The sequence below is a fragment of the Mercenaria mercenaria genome, chromosome 13, assembly GCF_021730395.1.
Source record: "Mercenaria mercenaria strain notata chromosome 13, MADL_Memer_1, whole genome shotgun sequence".
NCBI lineage: Eukaryota > Metazoa > Mollusca > Bivalvia > Venerida > Veneridae > Mercenaria > Mercenaria mercenaria.
The window spans coordinates 33999401-34020389 of NC_069373.1; the positions used below are offsets into that span (position 1 = coordinate 33999401).

General features: G+C 36.9%; 1 protein-coding gene across 4 annotated transcripts in view; it reads right to left on the reverse strand.

Annotated features, from left to right (window-relative positions):
- Positions 1-16601, reverse strand: part of LOC123528914 (VWFA and cache domain-containing protein 1-like) — a 29788-nt gene extending 13187 nt beyond the window's left edge. The window contains exons 1-11 of one of the 4 annotated variants that reach the window (XM_053521504.1): positions 16276-16601; positions 13109-13288; positions 12611-12673; positions 12094-12255; positions 9381-9589; positions 8794-8953; positions 6503-6728; positions 5430-5558; positions 4546-4625; positions 1360-1495; positions 596-872 (exon numbers count right to left, since the gene is read on the reverse strand). In XM_053521504.1, coding sequence (XP_053377479.1) covers positions 596-872; positions 1360-1495; positions 4546-4625; positions 5430-5558; positions 6503-6728; positions 8794-8953; positions 9381-9589; positions 12094-12255; positions 12611-12673; positions 13109-13261 — 1595 coding nt within the window. In that variant the 5' untranslated portion in view covers positions 13262-13288; positions 16276-16601. Of the gene's footprint in view, positions 1-595; positions 873-1359; positions 1496-4545; positions 4626-5429; positions 5559-6502; positions 6729-8793; positions 8954-9380; positions 9590-12093; positions 12256-12610; positions 12674-13108; positions 13289-15467; positions 15558-16120; positions 16254-16275 lie in introns of those variants that run through there. The other 3 variants (XM_053521507.1, XM_053521505.1, XM_053521506.1) reach the window with 3 other exon arrangements.
- Positions 16602-20989: the final 4388 nt, after the last annotated feature.

Consider the following 20989-nt stretch of genomic DNA (forward strand, 5'->3'; position numbering starts at 1 on the left):
TGTCTGTTCATTGGGTTTAATGTCTCCCAAGGTAATAAAAGGCGATTGACAGGATTGTAGGATGACAGGAGAGTAAAATGATGCGATGACAGAATGATAATTGTAGGCCGTTGTACTGTAGGATGGCGGGATGTTAGAATGGTAGGGGAAAAGGCTGATAAGATGATAGGATAATAGGGCGGCGATGGTAGGGTGCCATTATGATTGAATAGCGACACTAAAATGGTAGGACTGCGATAGTAGGTTAGTCGGATGACCTAAACGCCATCCTAAAATCGATCTCAGTATCGTTATCCTAATAACCTACCAGAACCCTTCTGCTATCATATCATCACCATTCTTCCATCTCGCTTTAATAACTGGGCGATGTGAGAGTGTAATATATGAACAAAAAGAGATTCAAAACTCCATAAACATATGAAAACTCTACCGTTCATACATGGTCAGACTAATAGTAAACCAAGAATAGGCACATCATTTTTCGACCGGATGGTCTACGGAAAATAAACAGGAGTTGTTGGTGGTAAAACTAATTTCTTGATAGTTAGCCTCATATTCACTCTTACAGTCTGAACTTTCATACAAGACCATATACCTTTTCATGGACATAATAACTTCCATTGCTGCACTTTGTCTCTCTAGATGTTGAATGTCAACGTAAATTGGATCATCGCTTGCCTGAGATGGCAAAGGTAGTAGAGGATGCATTAGAGTACGCCCTCTACCGTCAATAATAAAAGAATACGAGTTTTCTCCTTGCCGGAAGTAGGTGATATCTGACACGAGATTTGACATTGTCAGATCAGAGCACACAACTCCGAACAAAGAAGTATCTGGTTTGTAAACAGGCAGACAGAGCGACGTCAGTAGACCTGAAAACATTAAGAAAAGCATTTTACACCATTAAATCTTTCTTTTTGTGACGTGTTCCATTAAAAGCAAATCAATGAAAATATGCTTCCATTATATAAATGATATGTTTTGTTATGTTATGTTATGTTATGTTATACAAAAAACAACTAATTCCCAATAATGCGGTAAGAAAAGTATATGCAGGATTAAACTTTCCCTATGTCTGATATATTAGCTTGTATATCAATTTTAAACGTTGATTTTTTTTAGATATTATATTTTAAAATACATGAAGTTAGCCTTAGAACTACTGATAGTGTTATGCATCGTCTGAACTTTTCAGTTAATAGAAATTTTATATACGCCTAAATTTAGTAATATTCTTACTACATATTGCACGTTATTATTTGCATTTTCACTGCATTTCCTCCATCTATGGAAATAAGGCAGAATCCACACTGAACATGGAGACGAACTGCCTTAGCGTAAATAAAGCAAAAACCTTACCTAAACCAAAGAGATCGTAGTATGGAACAGTGAATGTAGCCTCCTGTTGTGTGTTGTCCTTGCTAAATTTGTTATAATATGACGCCATGGATGATCGAAGCTTGGATGGATCTTCGATATGTTCAAATATACCTCGCTGTTAATAGAAACATAAATATTGTTTTTTTATTATATCTACTTTAAACATCTACTGAATTGTAAACTAAGTCGTTTGCTGTTTTTCTGTTTGTTATGTCACTGTGATAATATCTTTTTAGATACTTCTTAACTTCAGCAAAAGCTGTCACAGGAGACAGTGCACTCGACTGTTTTGATGCTGGATCATAAGTGAAACTGGGCACATTTGAGGAAGCTGGAGCTGTCACTTGAGTGTTTAATGACTCCAATGGTGGATGAAGACATTGCACAATAGCTTGAGTCTGTGCCAAAAAGTTTTAATAAGAGAGATAAAGATAAAGTGTATCAAAACACTAAATAAGTATAATTCTAAGCAAAAAGGGGGCATAATTCATAAAATATTAGTGCAAGAGTTATGCACCTTGTGACATATGATGTGGGTGATGATGTGGAACAACTACTTCAAGTTTGAATCAAATCCATTTAGTAATAACTAAGATATAGTGAAAATTCATCAAAATTAACCTTAAATTCTCAGTAAAAGGGGGCATAATTCATGAAAAATTGGTTACAGAGTTAAGTATCTTGTGTCGTATAATGTGGGTGATAAGGTGGAACAAATATTTTAAGTCTGAATCAAATCTCTGAGATAGAGTGAAAGTGCATCAAAACTTTAACCCAAAATTTTAAATGAAAAGGGGAGATAATTCATGAAATAATGGTGCAAGAGTTATGGCCCTTGTGTCATATGATGTGAGTGATGATGTCGAACAACTATTTTAAGTTTGAATAATCCATTTAGTAACTAGAAAATGCTTTTGTAAAAAAGCGCATGTCTCCCCAAATGCAAAGTCCTATAGGCAAGAAGTCAATAGGGGTCAGGAGCGAAAGTCAAAGAGACACTGATGGTTGGCTGCAATAGGGATCATCTACTTGGCATGTCCAGTCATCCCGCTAAATTTCAACACTCTGGGTCTAGTGGTTCTCAAGTCACTGTTCAGGCTCCTGTGACCTTGACCTTTGATCAAGTGACCTCAAAATAAATAGGGGTCATCTACTCTGAATGTCCAATCATCCTATTAAGTTTCAACATTGTAGGTCAAGTGGTTCTCAAGTTATTTCCAAAAAATGATTTTACATGAACAGGCCACTGTGACCTTGACCTTTAATTGACTGACTCCAAAATCAATAGGGGTTATCTACTCTGCATGTTCAATCATCCTATGAAGTTTCAACATTCTGGGTCAAGTGGTTCTCAAGTTATTGATCGGAACTGGTTATCAATGTTCAGGCCCCTGTGACCTTGACCTTTAACGGAGTGACCCCAAAAACAACAGGGGTCATTTACTCTGTATGAACAATCATCTTATGAAGTTTCAACATTCTGGGTTGAGAGGTTCTCAAGTTATTGATTGGAAATGGTTTTCCATGTTCAGTCCCCTGTGACCTTGACCTTTAATAGAGTGACCCCAAAATCGTTAAGGGTCATCTACTCCGCATGACCAATCATCCTATTAAGTTTCAACATTCTGGGTCAAGTGGTTCTCAAGTTACTGACCGGAAATGGTTTTCAATGTTCAGGCCCCTGTGACCTTGACCTTTAATGGAGTGACCCCAAAATCGATAGGGGTCATCTACTTTGCATGTACAATCATCCTATGAAGTTTCAACATTCTGGATGAAGTGGTTCTCCAGTTATTGATCGGAAATGGTTTTCCATGTTCAGGCCCCTGTGACCTTGACCTTTGATGGAGTGACCCCAAAATCAATAGGGGTCATCTACTCTTCATGATCAATCATCCTATGAAGTTTCAACATTCTGGGTCAAGTGGTTCTCTAGTTATTGATCGGAAATGGTTTTCAATGTTCAGGCCCCTGTGACCTTGACCTTTCACGGAGTGACCCCAAAATCAATAGGGATCATCTACTCTTCATGACCAATCATCCTATAAAGTTTCAACATTCTGGGTCAAGTGGTTCTCTAGTTATTGATCGGAAATGGTTTTCAATGTTCAGGCCCCTGTGACCTTGACCTTTGACGGAGTGACCCCAAAATCAATAGGGGCATCTACTCTTCATGACCAATCATCCTATGAAGTTTCAACATTCTGGGTCAAGTGGTTCTCTAGTTATTGATCGGAAATGGTTTTCAATGTTCAGGCCCCTGTGACCTTGACCTTTGACAAAGTGACCCCAAAAACAATAGGGATCATCTACTCTTCATGACCAATCATCCTATGAAGTTTCAACATTCTGGGTCAAGTGGTTCTCTAGTTATTGATCGGAAATGGTTTTCCATGTTCAGGCCCCTGTGACCTTGACCTTTGACAGAGTGACCCCAAAAACAATAGGGGTCGTCTACTCCAGCAGCCCTACAACCCTATAAAGTTTGAAGGTTCTAGGTCAAATGGTTCTCCAGTTATTGCTCGGAAATGAAGTGTGACGTACGGACGGACGGACGGAAGGACGGACGGACGGACAGGGCAAAAACAAATGAGATAGAGTGAACGTGCAATAAAACTCTAACCTGAAATTCTAAGTAAAAAGGGGGAATAATTTATTAAATATTGGTACCAGAGTTATGGACCTTGTGTTATATGAAATGGGTGATGATGTAGAACAACGACTTTCAGTTTGAATCAAATCCATTTAGTAAAACTGAGATAGAGTGAAAGTGCATCAAAACTTTAACCTGAAATTCTAAGTAAAAGTGGGGGGGGGGGGGGGGGGGGGGGGGGGGGTTAATAAATGAAATATTGGAGTAAGAGTTATGACATTTTGCCAGATGATGTGGGTGATGATGAGGAATAACTATTTAAAGTTCAAAGCAAATCCATCGAGTAATTACAGCGATAAGGAGAAAACAGAGAAAGTGTAAAAAAAAACTTGAACAAAGGTGTGGACGCGGAAAGATGCCGACGCCGACGCCGAGGTGAGTAGGATAGCTCTCCATATACCTAGTATAGTCGAGCTAAAATGTTTACAAACTTCTATTTCCTTAAAACAATGCAAGTGTTTTTTCGTCAGCTGTAAGATATCGATAAAAATCATGCAAGAAACTTTACAAACCTGTATTTCACCTTTGCTAGAATTACTTTTGGCCTGATTCGCCATTTGAGCTAACATAGTCTGTGCTGCTTCGGGAAGTGCTGAAATTAACTGTGACACTTCGTATATTTATCGAAATTGCTTTTTTGATAATCTGATAATCATTTGTCGGTACTGTATTCTAGTTGTTAACATAGACATTAAATTTGTAAACGATAACCACCAGTCAATGGATCTTTACATTCAACAAATACGACTCGCTACGGCTTATATTATCTTAACCGTAGAGCAACTGGGAATCGAAACAGTAGCAGAAGGAAGCTTATTTTGAGTTTCAATAGTGTGACATAATTAAAATTTACACAAAGTCACATAGTGTGACAGAAACAAAATGTCACACAGTGTGATACAACTATCTTATAAAATGTGACATATACCAGACTGACATCAAGATGCCACCTGTATTCAACTCAAAATGGGGAAACACATAGACCTGATATAAAATGCCGTTTCTATGACCAGTTTGACCCTTAGGACCTTGACCCTGATGACAATGGGGAGGAATTCGGGTACCATGTAGCACAAAATTGTGAAAATAGGCAATTACAAGTTGACTTAATATCGCGATAAGGGTAATAAATTAAAGTTACGGCACTAAAATACAAGTATCAATTAGCGTCAAGTTTAAATTATCAGATTAGGGATTAGAAAAATCGAATAAATGTACTCGGTCACGGATAGATAGTGAAACAAACGGACGGACATATACACGTATAATATATTGATTGCTATGAGGCATCCACACAAGGGCTGGTCCTTTGAAATTATAAATAAACTTGGATATGGACATATCTGAGAACCTTTCTTTCAATTTTAAAATTAAAAGCATTTTGAAGAGTACTTACAAGCTCCAAGTCCGTATGTGAGTATTACAACTTCGTTTCCAATGTTTCCGTTTCTATTAGCAATCAGAGACAAAGGATCTCCACCAGCGGTTTTCTCGCCATCCGTTAAAAACATTATCACTCGTTCTGCTGGGAAATATGAACAGAATTAAAGACGTCATACTTATTTTAGATACCTTTTAAAAACAAGCTCACCCTTTCTTTTTGATAATATTTTAAAACGTCTACTGGGTACCAAAGCACAATGAATTCTAGATGTCTTTACAACAACATCACGCTTGATATGACCACAGCCATAGGTTTACAGGGTCATAGAAACTATAACAGTAGACGTACTTATTTATTTGATTGCAGAGTGGGTAAGAATTCTTTTATAACATAACCTGGAATAATGACTGGTAATACTCCTAGTACTAAGTGTAAAAAGTCAACGTTAGGTTAACTATGACAGTATATAGGCTCTGATGTAAAATAATTCAAAATCGTAACAACAAAATAAGCAGCAATACCAAGACTCCGACTGACAATAGGCGAATATGAACATCTAAGCATTTGGACATTTCATTTGATCATATGACAGAAAGTAGGTGAATTCACAACTATAAAAAAGTTTCATTAAAATCTAGGTTGTGGAACTATTGCTATACGCAAAAATGTTATGAGAAGAGCGATTATCGAAACAGCACAACACAAAAATTAAGCACATGACCATATCGGAATATTTTTCGTCGGAACAGGAGTGCACGTTAGGATTTTTTGTTGGGTTTAACGTCGCACCGACATAGTCATTGGTCATATACGACTTTCTAGCTTTGATGGTGGAGGAAGACCTAAGGTGGCCCTTCTTGCAGTGTAATCGGACACAGAGGTCCCTCATACATTAGAAGTATCGAAGAATGTATGCAGTACAAATGTCAACATTTTTCTATTTGTGCCAGTTACAAGTAATCCCTAAATATCCCGAAATCCGTAACATAGTATTGTGTGTAGAAGATTTTAGTATTTGGTATAAACAGTTGACATAAATTGCATTAGACTCATCAGTATTTCAAACAAATTGATAGAAAACAAACCTCTGAACTCTCCACTTATATTTTTTGCCGAAGATTCGAAGAATTTGAAGGCTGTGTCTAATGCAGACTCATAGTTTGTCATTCCGCTGACCGACACTTTATTTATTCTTTCTTCAATGAATTTTATGTTGAGGGGCGTGGCTTCGGATAACTCGTAAGAAGAAATGCAGTCTCGAATGCCTGCACCGAGAACTTCTGAACCACTCGAAAATGCAACAACAGAAAACTGAAAACGAAAGACGATAAAAATATATCTTTCTAACGACAAACACATGTCAAGTTAACAGTCCTTGCCATACACCAAATACTGCTTCGCTTATCATCTATGTATAATTTAAACCATTTTATATGCTAATAGCCTTATTTCTAGACAAAAAGAAATACCTTTTCGTTAATATGATTTTACTTAATACTTTCAATACTTTTTCAATATCGTTTTCTAATTGAACTGAGCCGCCCTATCATGAACATCAAAATAACATCATGTTCACTCCTATGGGAATAAAATGTTCCTGTGGGAATCACTTTTCCCGTGGGATGTAACACACACTTCTCTCTGCTTTCTTTCTTGTTAATATTTGACTTTGATAAAATCTCACTCCAGTAACATGTTAAAATTGTACAAATAAACATTTATTTAGTCACATGTCCAAGGTAATAATAGAGCATAAGCTGAAGATCAGCCTCAGTACTCACGGAAATGCTCACGAGTGCAGTCTTGATAAGGTTGCAGTTTGAGATTGGTGCTCAAACTCAGTTTTATACTTCTGAGACTAGCACTCAAACTCAGTTTTATACCTTTGAGATTGGTGCTCAAACTTAGTTTTATACCTTTGAGACTAGCGCTCAAACTCAGTTTTATACCTTTGAGACTGGTGCTCAAACTCAGTTTTATACCTTTGAGACTGGTGCTCAAACTCAGTTTTATACCTTTGAGATTGGTGCTCAAACTCAGTTTTATACCTTTGAGACTAGCGCTCAAACTCAGTTTTATACCTTTGAGACTGGTGCTCAAACTTAGTTTTATACCTTTGGGACTGGTGCTCAAACTTAGTTTTATACCTTTGGCACTTGTGTTTTAACTTAGTTTTATACCTTTGGGACTGGTGTTCAAACTCAATTTTATACCGCTAAGACTGGTACTCAAACTCACTTGTATACCATATTGAGACTGGTGCTCAAACTCAGTTTTATACATCCGAGACTGGTGCTCAAACTTAGTTTTATACCTTTGAGACTGGTGCTCAAAGTTAGTTTTATACCTTTGAGACTGGTGCTCAAACTTAGTTTTACACCTTTGACACTGGTGTTTAAACTTAGTTTTATACCTTTGGAACGGGTGTTCAAACTCAGTTTTATACCGTTGAGACTGGTACTCAAACTCACTTGTATACCATATTGAGACTGGTGCTCAAACTCTGTTTTATACATCTGCAACTGGTGCTCAAACTCAGTTTTATACCTTTGAGACTGGTGCTCAAACTTAGTTTTATACCTTTGGGACTGGTTGTACTCAAACTCACTTGTATACCATATTGAGACTGGTGCTCAAACTAAGCCTTATACATCTGAGACTAGTGCTCAAACTCAGTCTTATACCTCTGAGATTAGTGCTCAAACTCAGCGTTATACCTCTGAGACTAGTGCTCAAACTCAGTTTTAAACCTCTGAGACTAGTGCTCAAACTCAATTTTATACCTCTGAGACTAGTGCTCAAACTCAATTTTAGACCTCTGAGACTGGTGCTCAAACTCCGTTTTATACCTCTGAGACTAGTGCTCAAACTTAGGTTTATACCTTTGGTACTGGTGTTCAAACTCAGTTTTATACCGTTGAGACTGGTACTCAAACTCACTTGTATACCATATTGAGACTGGTGCTCAAACTCAGTTTTATACATCTGAGACTGGTGCTCAAACTCAAGTCTTATACCTCCGAGACTGGTGCTCAAACTCAGTGTTATACTCTGAGACTAGTGCTCAAACTCAGTTTTATACCTCTGAGACTAGTGCTCAAATTCAGTTTCATACCCTTGAGACTGGTGCTCAAACTCAATTTTATACCTGTGAGACTAGTGCTCAAATTCAGTTTTATACCCTTGAGACTGGTGCCCAAACTCAGTTTTATACCTCTGAGACTGGTGCTCAAACTCAGTTTTATACCCTCGAGACTGGTGCTCAAACTCAGTTATATACCCTTGAGACTGGTGCTTAAACTCGGTTTTGTATCCTTGAGATTGGTGCAGCATTCAACGCATTCATGAGACAAAACGGCATAAGAGATTTACAAACCCTGTCATTTGGATTTAATGTCTGTAACACCGTAATTGCGGCTTGTTTAGCAATCTGAATGAGAGGCTGGTTGTTGTGTAATGCACTCATTGACCCTGATTTGTCAATTACAACGACAACATCCTTTTGGACTGGTGTTGCAGAACTCACGTAAAATGGTCTGAAAATAATGATATATATATACATGTATATATTTTGTTTAATTTTCGAAAACGATAGGAAAGCAACTTTAGAAAAAATAAACATTACCTTTATAGTACGTTCAATAAAAGTATGTGATTTTTAACATTTTTTCTATCTACTTCTTTGAAAGCATTCTGAGAATATATAGAATAGTTTAGCCTGTGTAAACAGACACTGACCATTTCGCAATTCACAGTTAATTAACATAAAAAAAAAACACTTCAGAGCAACAATTTTAAAAACGAATCAGTTTCAGCTTTCCCGTGGATGTTTGCAGATGTTTGTTTGCACTGAAAGATGTTTTGCATGCTTATAAAACAATGTTGGAAGACCGCCGCAACGCAATTAAAAAAAAGTGAAATGAACGATGCCTATAAAGCGTATATCTATATTGTGAGATTTACCTGAATCTTGGATCATAGTCCCTGCATGCTGAAAACTTAAATGACGGATAATTAAGGAGTATTCCATCTTCAGTCCCCAAGTACTGCCACTTTAACTCCGGATTATCGCGGTAGTTTTCCTTCATAACTTCCACTATGCTTTGAGTTGGGTATCTTATTGTGGAGGGCGAATTTTCAGAGATTGTTATACATGCGTCGTTGGTATTTACCTGTTAAAGGAACTTATCTGGGTTATTTCACCCCAAGAAGTTTATTAACTAAGTTTATATGTATACGGACTAGTAAATGTGCAGACTAAAGACTAAAACAAGAAACTGCCTAAACTGACCATTATATGTCATATAAGGTAACATGATCAGTATGTGAAGTAATAGGTAATTTCAAAGTCATTCAAACAGCTTTCAGTATGAGTAATTGCTCAGAGAAATGTAGTCATTACAGACAGTTGGTAAGTGATTGATTTCTGACAATTTAATTCAGCGGTTCTGTCATTTGCGATCTGACCACATGCGACATCTGCTACTTTGGCTTTTTTTTTGGTTCTATCGTTATGGTGCCAGTAAAATAAAAGGAAAGTCGATATTTCATGTGCGAAACAACTAAGTTTTAAGGATGCCGTTATAATGTATCATCGTATTCATTCTTTTACTTTTTGTTTAAAATGTCGCTTTTGTCCTTTTCGGCCAGCATGCGCAACGAAAAGTCAACATTCATGTGCGACTCAACGAAGTTTTGTTCTTTCAAGCACGCATGCGCAACGTTGACTGAACGAGTGGGGGATGAGGCTTGTGCGTGAAATTAGCCAGAGCAGCCAGAGTAGCCAGAGTTCAGCCAGAGTTTAGCCAGAGCAGCCAGAGAAGTCAGAACTCTGGTTACTCTGGCTAGCCAGAGTAGCCAGAGTTCAGCAAGAGTAGCAAGAGAAGTCATAACTCTTATTTACTCTGGCTGGCCAGAGTAGCCAGAGTTCAGCCAGAGAAATCATAACTATGGTTACTCTGGCTGGCCAGAGTAGCCAGAGTTCAGCCAGAATTCAGCAAGAGAAGTCATAACTCTGGTTACTCTGGCTGGCCAGAGTTCAGCCAGAATTCAGCAAGAGAAGTCATAACTCTGGTTACTCTGGCTGGCCAGAGTAGCCAGAGTTCAGCCAGTGTAGCCAGAACTCTGGTTACTCTGACTGGCCAGAGTAGCCAGAGTTCAGCAAGAAAAGTCAGAGCCAGAGTTTCTAGGATGTTACAATGTTCTGGCTACTCTGGTCAGCCATAATATCTAGAATAGCCCGAGTCGCCTGGATTTTATTTGCTTTGGTTAGTCTGGCTGGCCAGAGTAGCCAGAGTGTCTAGGATTTTAAGAGTAGCCAGAGTAACCTAGTTCAGAAAGATTTTCCGTCTTAGCTGAATTTGATTATGAAACTTTATATGTTATTTCTATCTTAATAGCATGCTTAAACTGAATTTCAAGTTAATTAATATTTTCAAGTGGCTATTTAGAGTAGCCAGAGTAGCCAGAACTCTTGATACTCTGGCCGGCTGGCCAGAGTAGCCACAGTTCAAACAGAGTAGCCAAAGTTCAGCCATAGTAGCAAGAGTTTCTAGGATTTTAACATGTTCTGACTACTCTGGTCAGCCGGAGTAGCCCGAGTCGTCAGGAGTTTGTAGGATTTTAACATGTTTTTGCAACTCTGGTCAGCCAGAGTAGCCAGAGTAACCAGGTCCCATGTTCACAAAAGTTTTTCAGTCTTAGCTGAATTTGATTATGAAATGTAATAATTGAGCCGTGCCATGAGAAAACAAGCATAGTGGCTTGCGACCAGCATGGATCCAGAACAGGCTGCATACCCGCGCAGTCTGGTCAGGATCCATGTTGTTCGCTTTTAAAGCGTATTGGACTTGGAGAATCTGTTAGCGAAGACTGAAAATATTTTGCGAACATGGTACCTGGTTACTCTGGCTACTCTGGCTACCCTGACTGACCAGAGTAGCCAGAACATGTTAGAATCCTAGAAACTCTAGCTACTCTGGCTGAACTCTGGCTACTCTGTTCGAAACAGCCAGAGTAACCAGAGCAAATGATATCCTGGTGACTCGGGCTACTGTGGCTACTTTGGCTGACCAGTGTAGCCAGAACATGTTAAAAATCTAGAACTCTGCCTACCCTGGTTAAATTCTGGCTACTCTGGCCAGCCAGAGTAACCAGAGTTCTAGATACTGGATGAACTCTGGCTACTCTTGCTAAACTCTGGCCAGCCAGAGTAACTATATGTAACCAGAGTTCTGACTACTCTTGCTGAACTCTGGCTACTCTGGCTGAACTCTGACTACTCTGGCCAACCAGAATAACCAGCGCTATGTCTTCTCTGGCTGAACTCTGGCTACTCTGGCCAGCCAGAGTAACCAGAGGTATGACTTCTCTGGCTGAATGAACTCTGGCTACTCTGGCCAGCCAGAGTAACCAGAGTTATGACTTCTCTGGCTGAACTCTGGCAAGCCAGAGTAACCAGAGTTCTGACTTCTCTGGCTAAACTCTGGCTGAATTCTGGCTACTCTGGCTGCTCTGGCTAATTTCACGCACATGGGATGAGGCATGTTCTCTGTTATACAAAGTAAAATAAAGCCAAAATATATGAGGGATGAGAGCGATAAAAATATAAAGCAGGTACATTTCTTTGGCTTTTATCCCTTGATATGTAAATTGTAACAAATGAATTTCATTATACCGTGCTTCTGAACCTTTCGTTGTACACATTTCCTGTCGCTTGGCAACACTCATCTAGGCCTGTAACACTTTGAAATGAAGAAATATCTCGCTCCACTGCAGATTTAAGTTTCCCTAACGCTTGTATAGGCCCATTAAATTTACTACTTAAAGACGATGAAATCTGAAACAATAATTAGACGTTGATATCCTAAACTCTAAATATACGTACAATATTTATAAAATCTGAAATATCATTTACGCGTAAAATGTAATATATAGTTTACAAAAAATATATATCTACGCGTATATAACTTGTAAAACATCAGTACTTTCTTGCAAGTTATGTAATGCAAAATGCTCTTTTATATGCATATTACTTAGAAATGTGTGGTTACCAAATATTTCTTGATATTTTATTATCATGAATGCAAGTTTTTAAATTTTAAATCAAAACTATGAACACACATAATGTAATCGGCTTTTACATCCTTACTCGATCAGCTGAGAACGCGTATCACAAAAATACACAAATTTACCTCTGTTGCCAAGCTGGGTCCATCTACAGGTGTGTCCGTATATGTCAGAGAGTTGAAATAATTCTACAAATAAGTTATATGCCAATTTTAAGCAATCTATCGAATAAATATTAGGACTAAAGCCTAAAGCAAACAAAATAAAAAATAATAATAATAATTGCAAATCAGTCGTATGCAAAGAAGCAATCGTAGCTGCTTTTTCTTTCAAATACAGAATGTTTAGACTTCCAAGATTCGTCTTTTTTTTTAGCGCATTTGTTAACATATGTCCTCGATTCGATATTAGGCTATACTGTGTTCAACTTTGGTCATTTGAATAGCCGAACATAAAAGGTTAGTATAGTGAAATACCACTTAATTAAGGTCATTTTGTTCTAAGTTGCATCGTGAAACGGGTCCCATGATTGTTTAAAATTCTAACTGACTGTTAAAAATATCAGAAGCCTTTCAACTCGATAAAATTACAATAGACGGGATTTTTTTTCCAATCACACATACTTGTATTTCGTTCACACCCAGTGCATTGTTTGCTACATCATCCAGAACATTTCTAAACAGCGACGGGTCTATGACTTGTCCGTAACATCGTGCACATCCTTCTGACATCAGCCATATAGCCACCACCTCAACGAACCATTGGATAAACATCATAAAGTGGGTATATGTCGCTTATTATACCTAAGATATGCAAAGACAAAAACAACTGAAACATTTAAAAAATCTGAATTTCCGAATATTAAACGTAATACGAGATAAAAAATGATTTGACACTTCATTGATTTCCCGATACTTTGTCATTTAAGGGACACCAAATTAATGTCATCCTTAGGTGCTGAAGATCCGGGAGGCATATAGTGTTTGAATTGCCCGTCATTCTGTTCGTCCGTCCGTCACTCTTGTGTAATAAACTCCTCCTTATAAGTTCCAATTCAATTGAAATTAAACTTGGTCTGCATCATTTACACGTGTTCGGGTCCTTGACTTAGGGAAAAATAAACATAAAGTGCTATGTATATATATTTTAAAACACATTTTACCCAGAGTTATGGCCCTTGACTTAGTAAAAAAATATGCATTATGAGGATAAAAGTTTTTTCACATGTATCTCAAAATGTACTTCACCTAGTAGGGTCACAAACCATCGTGCAACTGGTCTTCTTTTTGGGATTACACTCAGCTAGGCCCAAGTTACGGTAATTGACTTAGTGAAAAACACATAAAAAGTTCTAAAGTTGTGTGGAATATATCTAAAAAAGCATTTAACCAGGAATGACAAAACCATGTACAGTGGCAGGAGCTCGGGGAGGAGCTAAAGTTGTGTAGAATATATCTTAAAAAGCATTTAACCAGGAGTGACAAAACCATGTACAGTGGCAGGAACTCGGGGAGGAGGTAGCGGGGCAGGGGGTAACATTCGGACACACATCTAGTTATATTTCATTTATTTGCAAAAAACATTTACTGTGTATTTTGTCAATATGGGCAAGACAAAGTGAAATTTGTCAACAATATAACGATTTATTTTTAGAAAAAGTTAAAACCCACAGAATTTTACATGGTAAAATATGTTGAGAAATCTACTGCTGGAAAGACAACAATCACTGTTACCTACATATAATGATATATGTACAATTCGAGTCAAAGTACTGAAAAGTAGTCAAAGTACTGGAAAAGTATCTAGAAATATGAAAAATCTAAGAGATGTATGGCTGTGTTATCACATATAACATAGAAAAAATACTTTTTCCGCTGCATTGATATAACATGTGAGAAACGGTGCTCACACAACTATTTCACTTTATAGACTGTTTCCATTGTGTAATGAGGGTTTATGGTAAAAATCTTTTAAGCTACCAAATGCTTCAGTTTTAAACGATTCTATTTATATTATGCTTATCATATGTATTGTATTAACTAATAAAGCATTGCCACCAACAGGAATAGTTTACATCTAAAAGTGCAGTCAAATATAGTGACGATCTGCACAACGTAATAACTATATCTGAAAACAACACGATATATTAAGGTTACGAAGAAGGCCTCGAGAAACAAAAATCAAACAACACCAAATCATAGAAAGAAAGATTTGTTTGACATGAAAATTGAACAGCCTGTAAAACATGTATATTACTTTACGAAACAAGTGTCAGTATACTGATATAAACATTGAATTCCAGAATATGACTGCCTATAGGGGCCCCACTTCCGGACAGTTAAACGCCTTTAAAAACTCACCATTTTCAAAGAACTGTTACACATGTTCGTTTTTATGCATTTGCAATAGCGTGCGAGTGGTGAAATGTCACATAACAAGGTGGAACACAGTTTTCAGCAATTGTTTATCTTTATTTTTTTACAAATGACATTCATTTTCAAAGGGAAACAACCTTTTCTCGACGATTACTTAAAATAATCGGAAAAAGTTGTCTCCCTTTGAAAATGAATGCCATTTGTACCTAAAGTATTTCGAAAAAGTTGTCTCCCTTTGAAAATGAATACCATTTGTAAAGAAATAAAGATAAACAATTGCTGAAAACTGTGTTCCACATTGTTATGCGAAATTTCACCACTCGCACGCTATTGCAAATGCATCAAAACGAACATGTGTAACTATTCTTTAAAAATGGTGAGTTTTTAAAGGCGTTTAACTGTCCGGAAGTGGAGCCCCTTTAGGCTGTCCTTTTCCGGAATTCAATGTTTTTATCAGGTTTCTGACACTAGTTTCGTAAAGTAATATACATGTTTTACATGCTGTTCAATTTTCATGTCAAACAAATCTTTCTTTCTATGATTTGGTGTTGTTGAGTTTTGTTTCTCAAGGCCTGACTCTAATCCTTAACAAATAAACACGGCATACCTTAATCATATCCTCCATACGTGAGAAAAGATATTTACAAAATAATGAAGGACACTACTTTTTCACTATACACCTTTAATTAACCGAGTAAATGGTAGAAGGCTATATCTGTATATGATTACTTGTAATTTGATATATATGAATGGTCCAGTGCTTTTTAAAAAGACGTATATTATAGATCATCAGATCATGTCGTACATTTGTACTGGTGTAAACGAACCTCAAAATAATTAAATGTGGTTACACTATCGTCACAAAATTCTTGTTTAATATGACGCAGTCATGAAAATTTTTCACATTTTTCATTTTTTTTTTTATAAATCCTGTAAGTTTCATTAGCAAAAAGGGTCCAGTGCACAGAGGAATGTAAGTTTTATTGTCCTATATAAATATTTGAATTACCTGCCTTTTTTGGCATTAGTATTTGAAAAGCTGCAATAATTTCTTTTGACTTCAGTCTGATAATAACCATCTAAAAACATAGGTATCGTTTAACATACAGTTCATATGTTAAAAATTAAATAACTATCAACACATCCAAGTTAGATTAATGGGATAATTGCAACTTGAGAAGGTGCATTTCTACTGAATAGCTGGTGCATTCCTACTTATCTTATTTTCAATGGTGATGTAAATAATATGCATAAATTTACCTGATCAAAATTTTTACATTGACTGGACAACCAGATCCGGAGAAAGCAGATTTTGAAAATATTTCCAATCAACATCTAACGTGTATCAAGTGTTTTGTTATTCGTGAACAAATCAGAGTATCTATCTTTAACCAGCTACGTATGTTCTTACTTACCTGGTGTTCGAGATATATAGCCTAAGTTAACACGAATGTGCTTCATACAAAACTTTCCATTCAACACAAAAAATGTTTACCGTTCTTGCAAAAATTCCTTTAACTTTAAAAATAAATTCCCCGTGTTTTTATTGATTTAACAAAACTTATAAATAATACACAATACATATTGGGATTTCCCCAGGTAAACAAGTAACGCTTGGGTGCTCCTTCAGTAGGATATAAAACCAGAGTAAATAATTGCTCACGCATCAATTACCGCGCCTTTTCCTTCAATCAATCCAAATTTAGTGGAATATTACTGATATCAGCATATATATGTCCCTACAGTCAATACTTTATACATCTTTATTAATTCCAAATAAACTTCTTCTATGGCAGTTTATTTCATTAAACGATATCATATACATACTAAAACAACAAAGAGGTACTTCTTTTTTTTGTGTGTAATACATGCGATATTTTACCGTATAGTAGTCGCAACTTGACCGCGATGGTTGACCTTAGGCTGATTATTCATATCGATTATTTCATTGTAGAAATCAAGGGTGCTTAGGGTAGCCGTGTATATTTATATGGAATTAGTTTGTATACAGTTCAGTATCAAAGTATATATACTTACATTTGATCCGTTAAAACTTTCTAATACACTAACTTATAATTACACAAATTTATATCTCCTTTTTCTCATGCAGCTCGTGTTTTACGTACACTCCTTTTCAATAATAGGTTGTACCTCATTATGTATTATAATACAAAGGTCAACCATCGGGGTCAAGTTGCGTCCACTATACTTAGTTTTAATTTGGCGTTCACAACATACACGGTTACAGCAGAAAATATCTTGTACTTTAAAGTTACTATCTGTTAAGCCGACTAGAGTAAAAGTACATTCAACGAAAATCAATGAGGGTTACCCGAGCTCAGCACGACATACAATACGAATAAAACACTTATGTCTGGGTCTTGTTTGGGTTCTGGGTGGCAGCTGCTCAGATTATGATTGGGGGTCTACCTTGTATTTGTCAAGAATATCATCTTTCATACCGGAGGATTTATATAAACGGTATACTGTTTAAATGTGTCACTTATTTGTTCTAATTGTTAGATATACAGTATACGTGCTTGCTGAATCGATGCGCCTAGTTTGAACGTTGCCGATATGTATAGGCCTATTCTACACATAAACCTGAATGTAATTTTAGATTAGTGTGCTAAAAGACTGAAAACGCACGGTGGGGTAAGTTTTTTTTACCAGACTGTAAGTGGCCCCAGGTTCTCAGCATAACCTCGGACTGACGGACAGCAAGTGATCAAAATCAAGTCTTAACGTTAGACGGACAGATAATCACAAACACAGTTGTATTACTCAGTTGGACACAGTTATTAAATAACTAAGAAATGTATAGTGGCTAATATATTTTATTTAGTATAATTATATTCAATTATACTAATATAGCTACTGAATAAAGAATTATATCGTTAATGTATTCAAAGAATTATATTTTATATTAATGTAATTGAAAATATAGATTTGTGGCCGTATTAGTGGTCAAAGATATTCGTTGATAGCAGTGAACTAATTCCAAATTTAATTGTCAAGGCTTTAAGCCTTTCTCATACTAACCTTAGAGGTGCAGTATCTGACCGACCGATACACTCTTGTGTCTCGGTATATATACTGTCAGAGGTAGAACAAATGCAATTGACTGGTTAATTTAAGGAATAAACATGTTTTCAAACGAATCAAATGTTAATCAATGAAAATAGAGTGTAGTAAAATCCTGACCAATGACAAAAGGCGTTTATCTTAACATTAGGTAGAGTTTCCAAAATGGCGACGTCCATACTGAAAATGACATAAAATTAATTACGAATAGAAGTGGTAAGAATTCTGTCCCATTACACCACAAAAGCAGTGTGCGTTTGCTGCATGTTTGATTTTCCTTTTGAATTTGACATCACCAAATCATAAAAATATCTAGAAGATTCTTTTGTAAAAAAGTGCATGTCTCTCCCAATGCATAGTCTTATAGTCAATAGGGGACAAAAGCAAAATTCAAAGAGACACTGATGGTTGGCTGCAATAGGGATCACCTACTTGGCATGTCCAATCATCCCACTTAGTTTCAACATTCTTGGCCTAGTGTTTTCCATGTTCGGGCTCCAGTGACCTTGCCCTTTGATCAAGTGAACCCAAAATCATTAGGGGTCATCTACTCTGCATGTCCAATTACCTTATTAAGTTTCAACATTCTGGGTCCAGTGGTTCTCAAGTTATTGATTGGAAATAGTTTTCTATGTTCAGCCCCCTGTGACCTTGACCTTTGATTGAGTGACCCCGAAAAATAACAGGGGTCACCTTCTGTGTAATTCCTATTTCCCTACGAAGTTTGAAGGTTCTAGGTCAAATGGTTCTCAAGTTATAAACCGGAAATGGATTTTCATTTTCTATCTGCTGCGATCTTTACCTTTAATAAAGTGACCCCAAAATCGATAGGGGTCATCTCCTCTGCATGACCAATCATCCCAGAAAGTTTCAACAGTCTGGGTCAAGTAGTTCTCAAGTTACTGACTGGAAATTGTTTTCCATGTTCAGGCCCATGTGACCTTGACCTTCGATCAAGTGACCCCAAAATCAATACAGTTCATCTAATGGCCTAACTAAACCAAAGGAACCAGCGTGGGAGTCATCTGGTCTAGTCACGTAATGGCTGCCAGGTATTTGAACACTAATTTTTCACTTGGTATGGCAACAGAGGTCTAAATTGAAGCTAGTTTCCGTTTAAATTTCATTGTGGATGTATTTTTGACATTTTAGTAGGAAAAATGGGACAGCAGGTTGTATTTGGTGAAGTGAAGCTCAATTTTAGTATGAGTAGTACTTCCAGGTCACAGCAGTGTGATTTTGATGTCAGTTTACAGTAAGCAAATGTGACCAGAGAAATCTCTCTTAGAAGATGCATGACCCCTACTTATCACTTCGTTTTATATCAGTTTTATCGTAACTCTTTAAAATGAGGTAAGGATTTGTTCTCTGAAATGGGTCTAGCTATGTTTGGTAGCTCTTTATAAAAGGTCAGTTTTATATAGAATATATAGGGGAAACTATTTAGCTAATTGTGACCTAGTCTGCATGTCCAATCATCATATGAACTCCAACAATCTGGGTCAAGTGGTTCTCAAGTTACTGACTGAAAATCGTTTTCAATGTTCAGGCCCCTGTGACCTTGGCCTTTTACAAAGTGACCTCAAAATCAAGAGGGGTCATCTACTCTTTATGACCAATCATCCTATGAAGTTTCAACATTCTGGGTCAAGTGGTTCTAAAGTTATTGATCGGAAATGGTTTTCAACGTTCAGGCCCCTGTGACCTTGACCTCTGATGGAGTGACCCCAAAAACAATATCGGTCGTCTACTTTAGCAGCCCTACCACCCTATAACGTTTGGAGGTTCTAGGTCAAATGGTTCTCTTGTTACTGGTCAGAAATGAAGTGTGATGTACGGAAGGACGGACATAGCAAAAACAGTATGTCTCCCCCAGTTGTGGAGACATAATGAGTTGTTTGATATGAAAATTGAACGGCATATAAAACATATATATTATTCATAACAAAAGGCCCAAATCGCTCACCTGAAGAAAACCTTAACCATTTGACTTTGCTTCTAACTAGATTTGGTGAAAATCCAAGTGGTCATTAAAACAAAAGTTATCTAGTTTTTTTCTATATTTTGCTATCACGCACCAAAAACGCATAGCCATCAGAAGAAATCATTCAAAGGTATTTCTATATTAACTCTAGTGCCCTTAAAAGGGCCCAAATGCTCACATCCGAACAAATTTGGCATAAAATATTATAACGCTGTTGCAGACCACGTTTGATGAAGATCCATTAAGTGGTTCATGAGAAGATGTACTTTAAATGTACTTTTATTTTAAGCTCTAGTGGCTATAGTGGACCAAGCGCCCCCATCCCAACTGAACAAATGTTGGCGAGAACACTATAACGGTAGTACAGGTCAAGTTGACGAAGATCCATCGGGCGGTTCATATGAAAAATCGTTACATGCTATTTTTATTTTTAGACCTAACGGGCCCTACAAGGGGCTGATTGCCGCTATTTGAACAAATTTGAGAGAGAAACAAAGTTTGATGAAGATCTACCCAGCAGTTCGTGAAAAAAATATTAAAGTTATTTCTAATTTTAGCTCTAGCGACCCCTTAAAGGGGCCATATATATACCCAATTTGTATAAAATTTGGAGAAGAGGATCTTATAATAATGCTACAGACCAAGTTTGATGAAGATCCATCAAGCGATTCACGAGGTCTTTTAAAGGTATTTCTATTTTTAGCTTTAGTGGTCCAAAAGAGGCCAAGCGCCCCAATTTAAACAATATGTAAATAAAAAAGTTATTATCTTTGCATCGGGAAATATGCACTCGTTCTTCAGCAGAATAATATTGTGCTCCTAAAGTCGCGCAATATTTCCGCTGAAGAACTTGTGCATATGTCCCGATTCAAAGCTAATAACCTATAAATGCTAGAGCCCATATCATCCACTATGTAGACATAAGTGTTGAAGAATAAAGTTGAATGTAGATAGCTCACCCAACAATATATCATTCGTTGCTGACTGTCTAGAAATCATCTGCTTACATACAGACACACGGATCGGTCAGAATTCTAATAAATAACAATGCATTTTTTTAA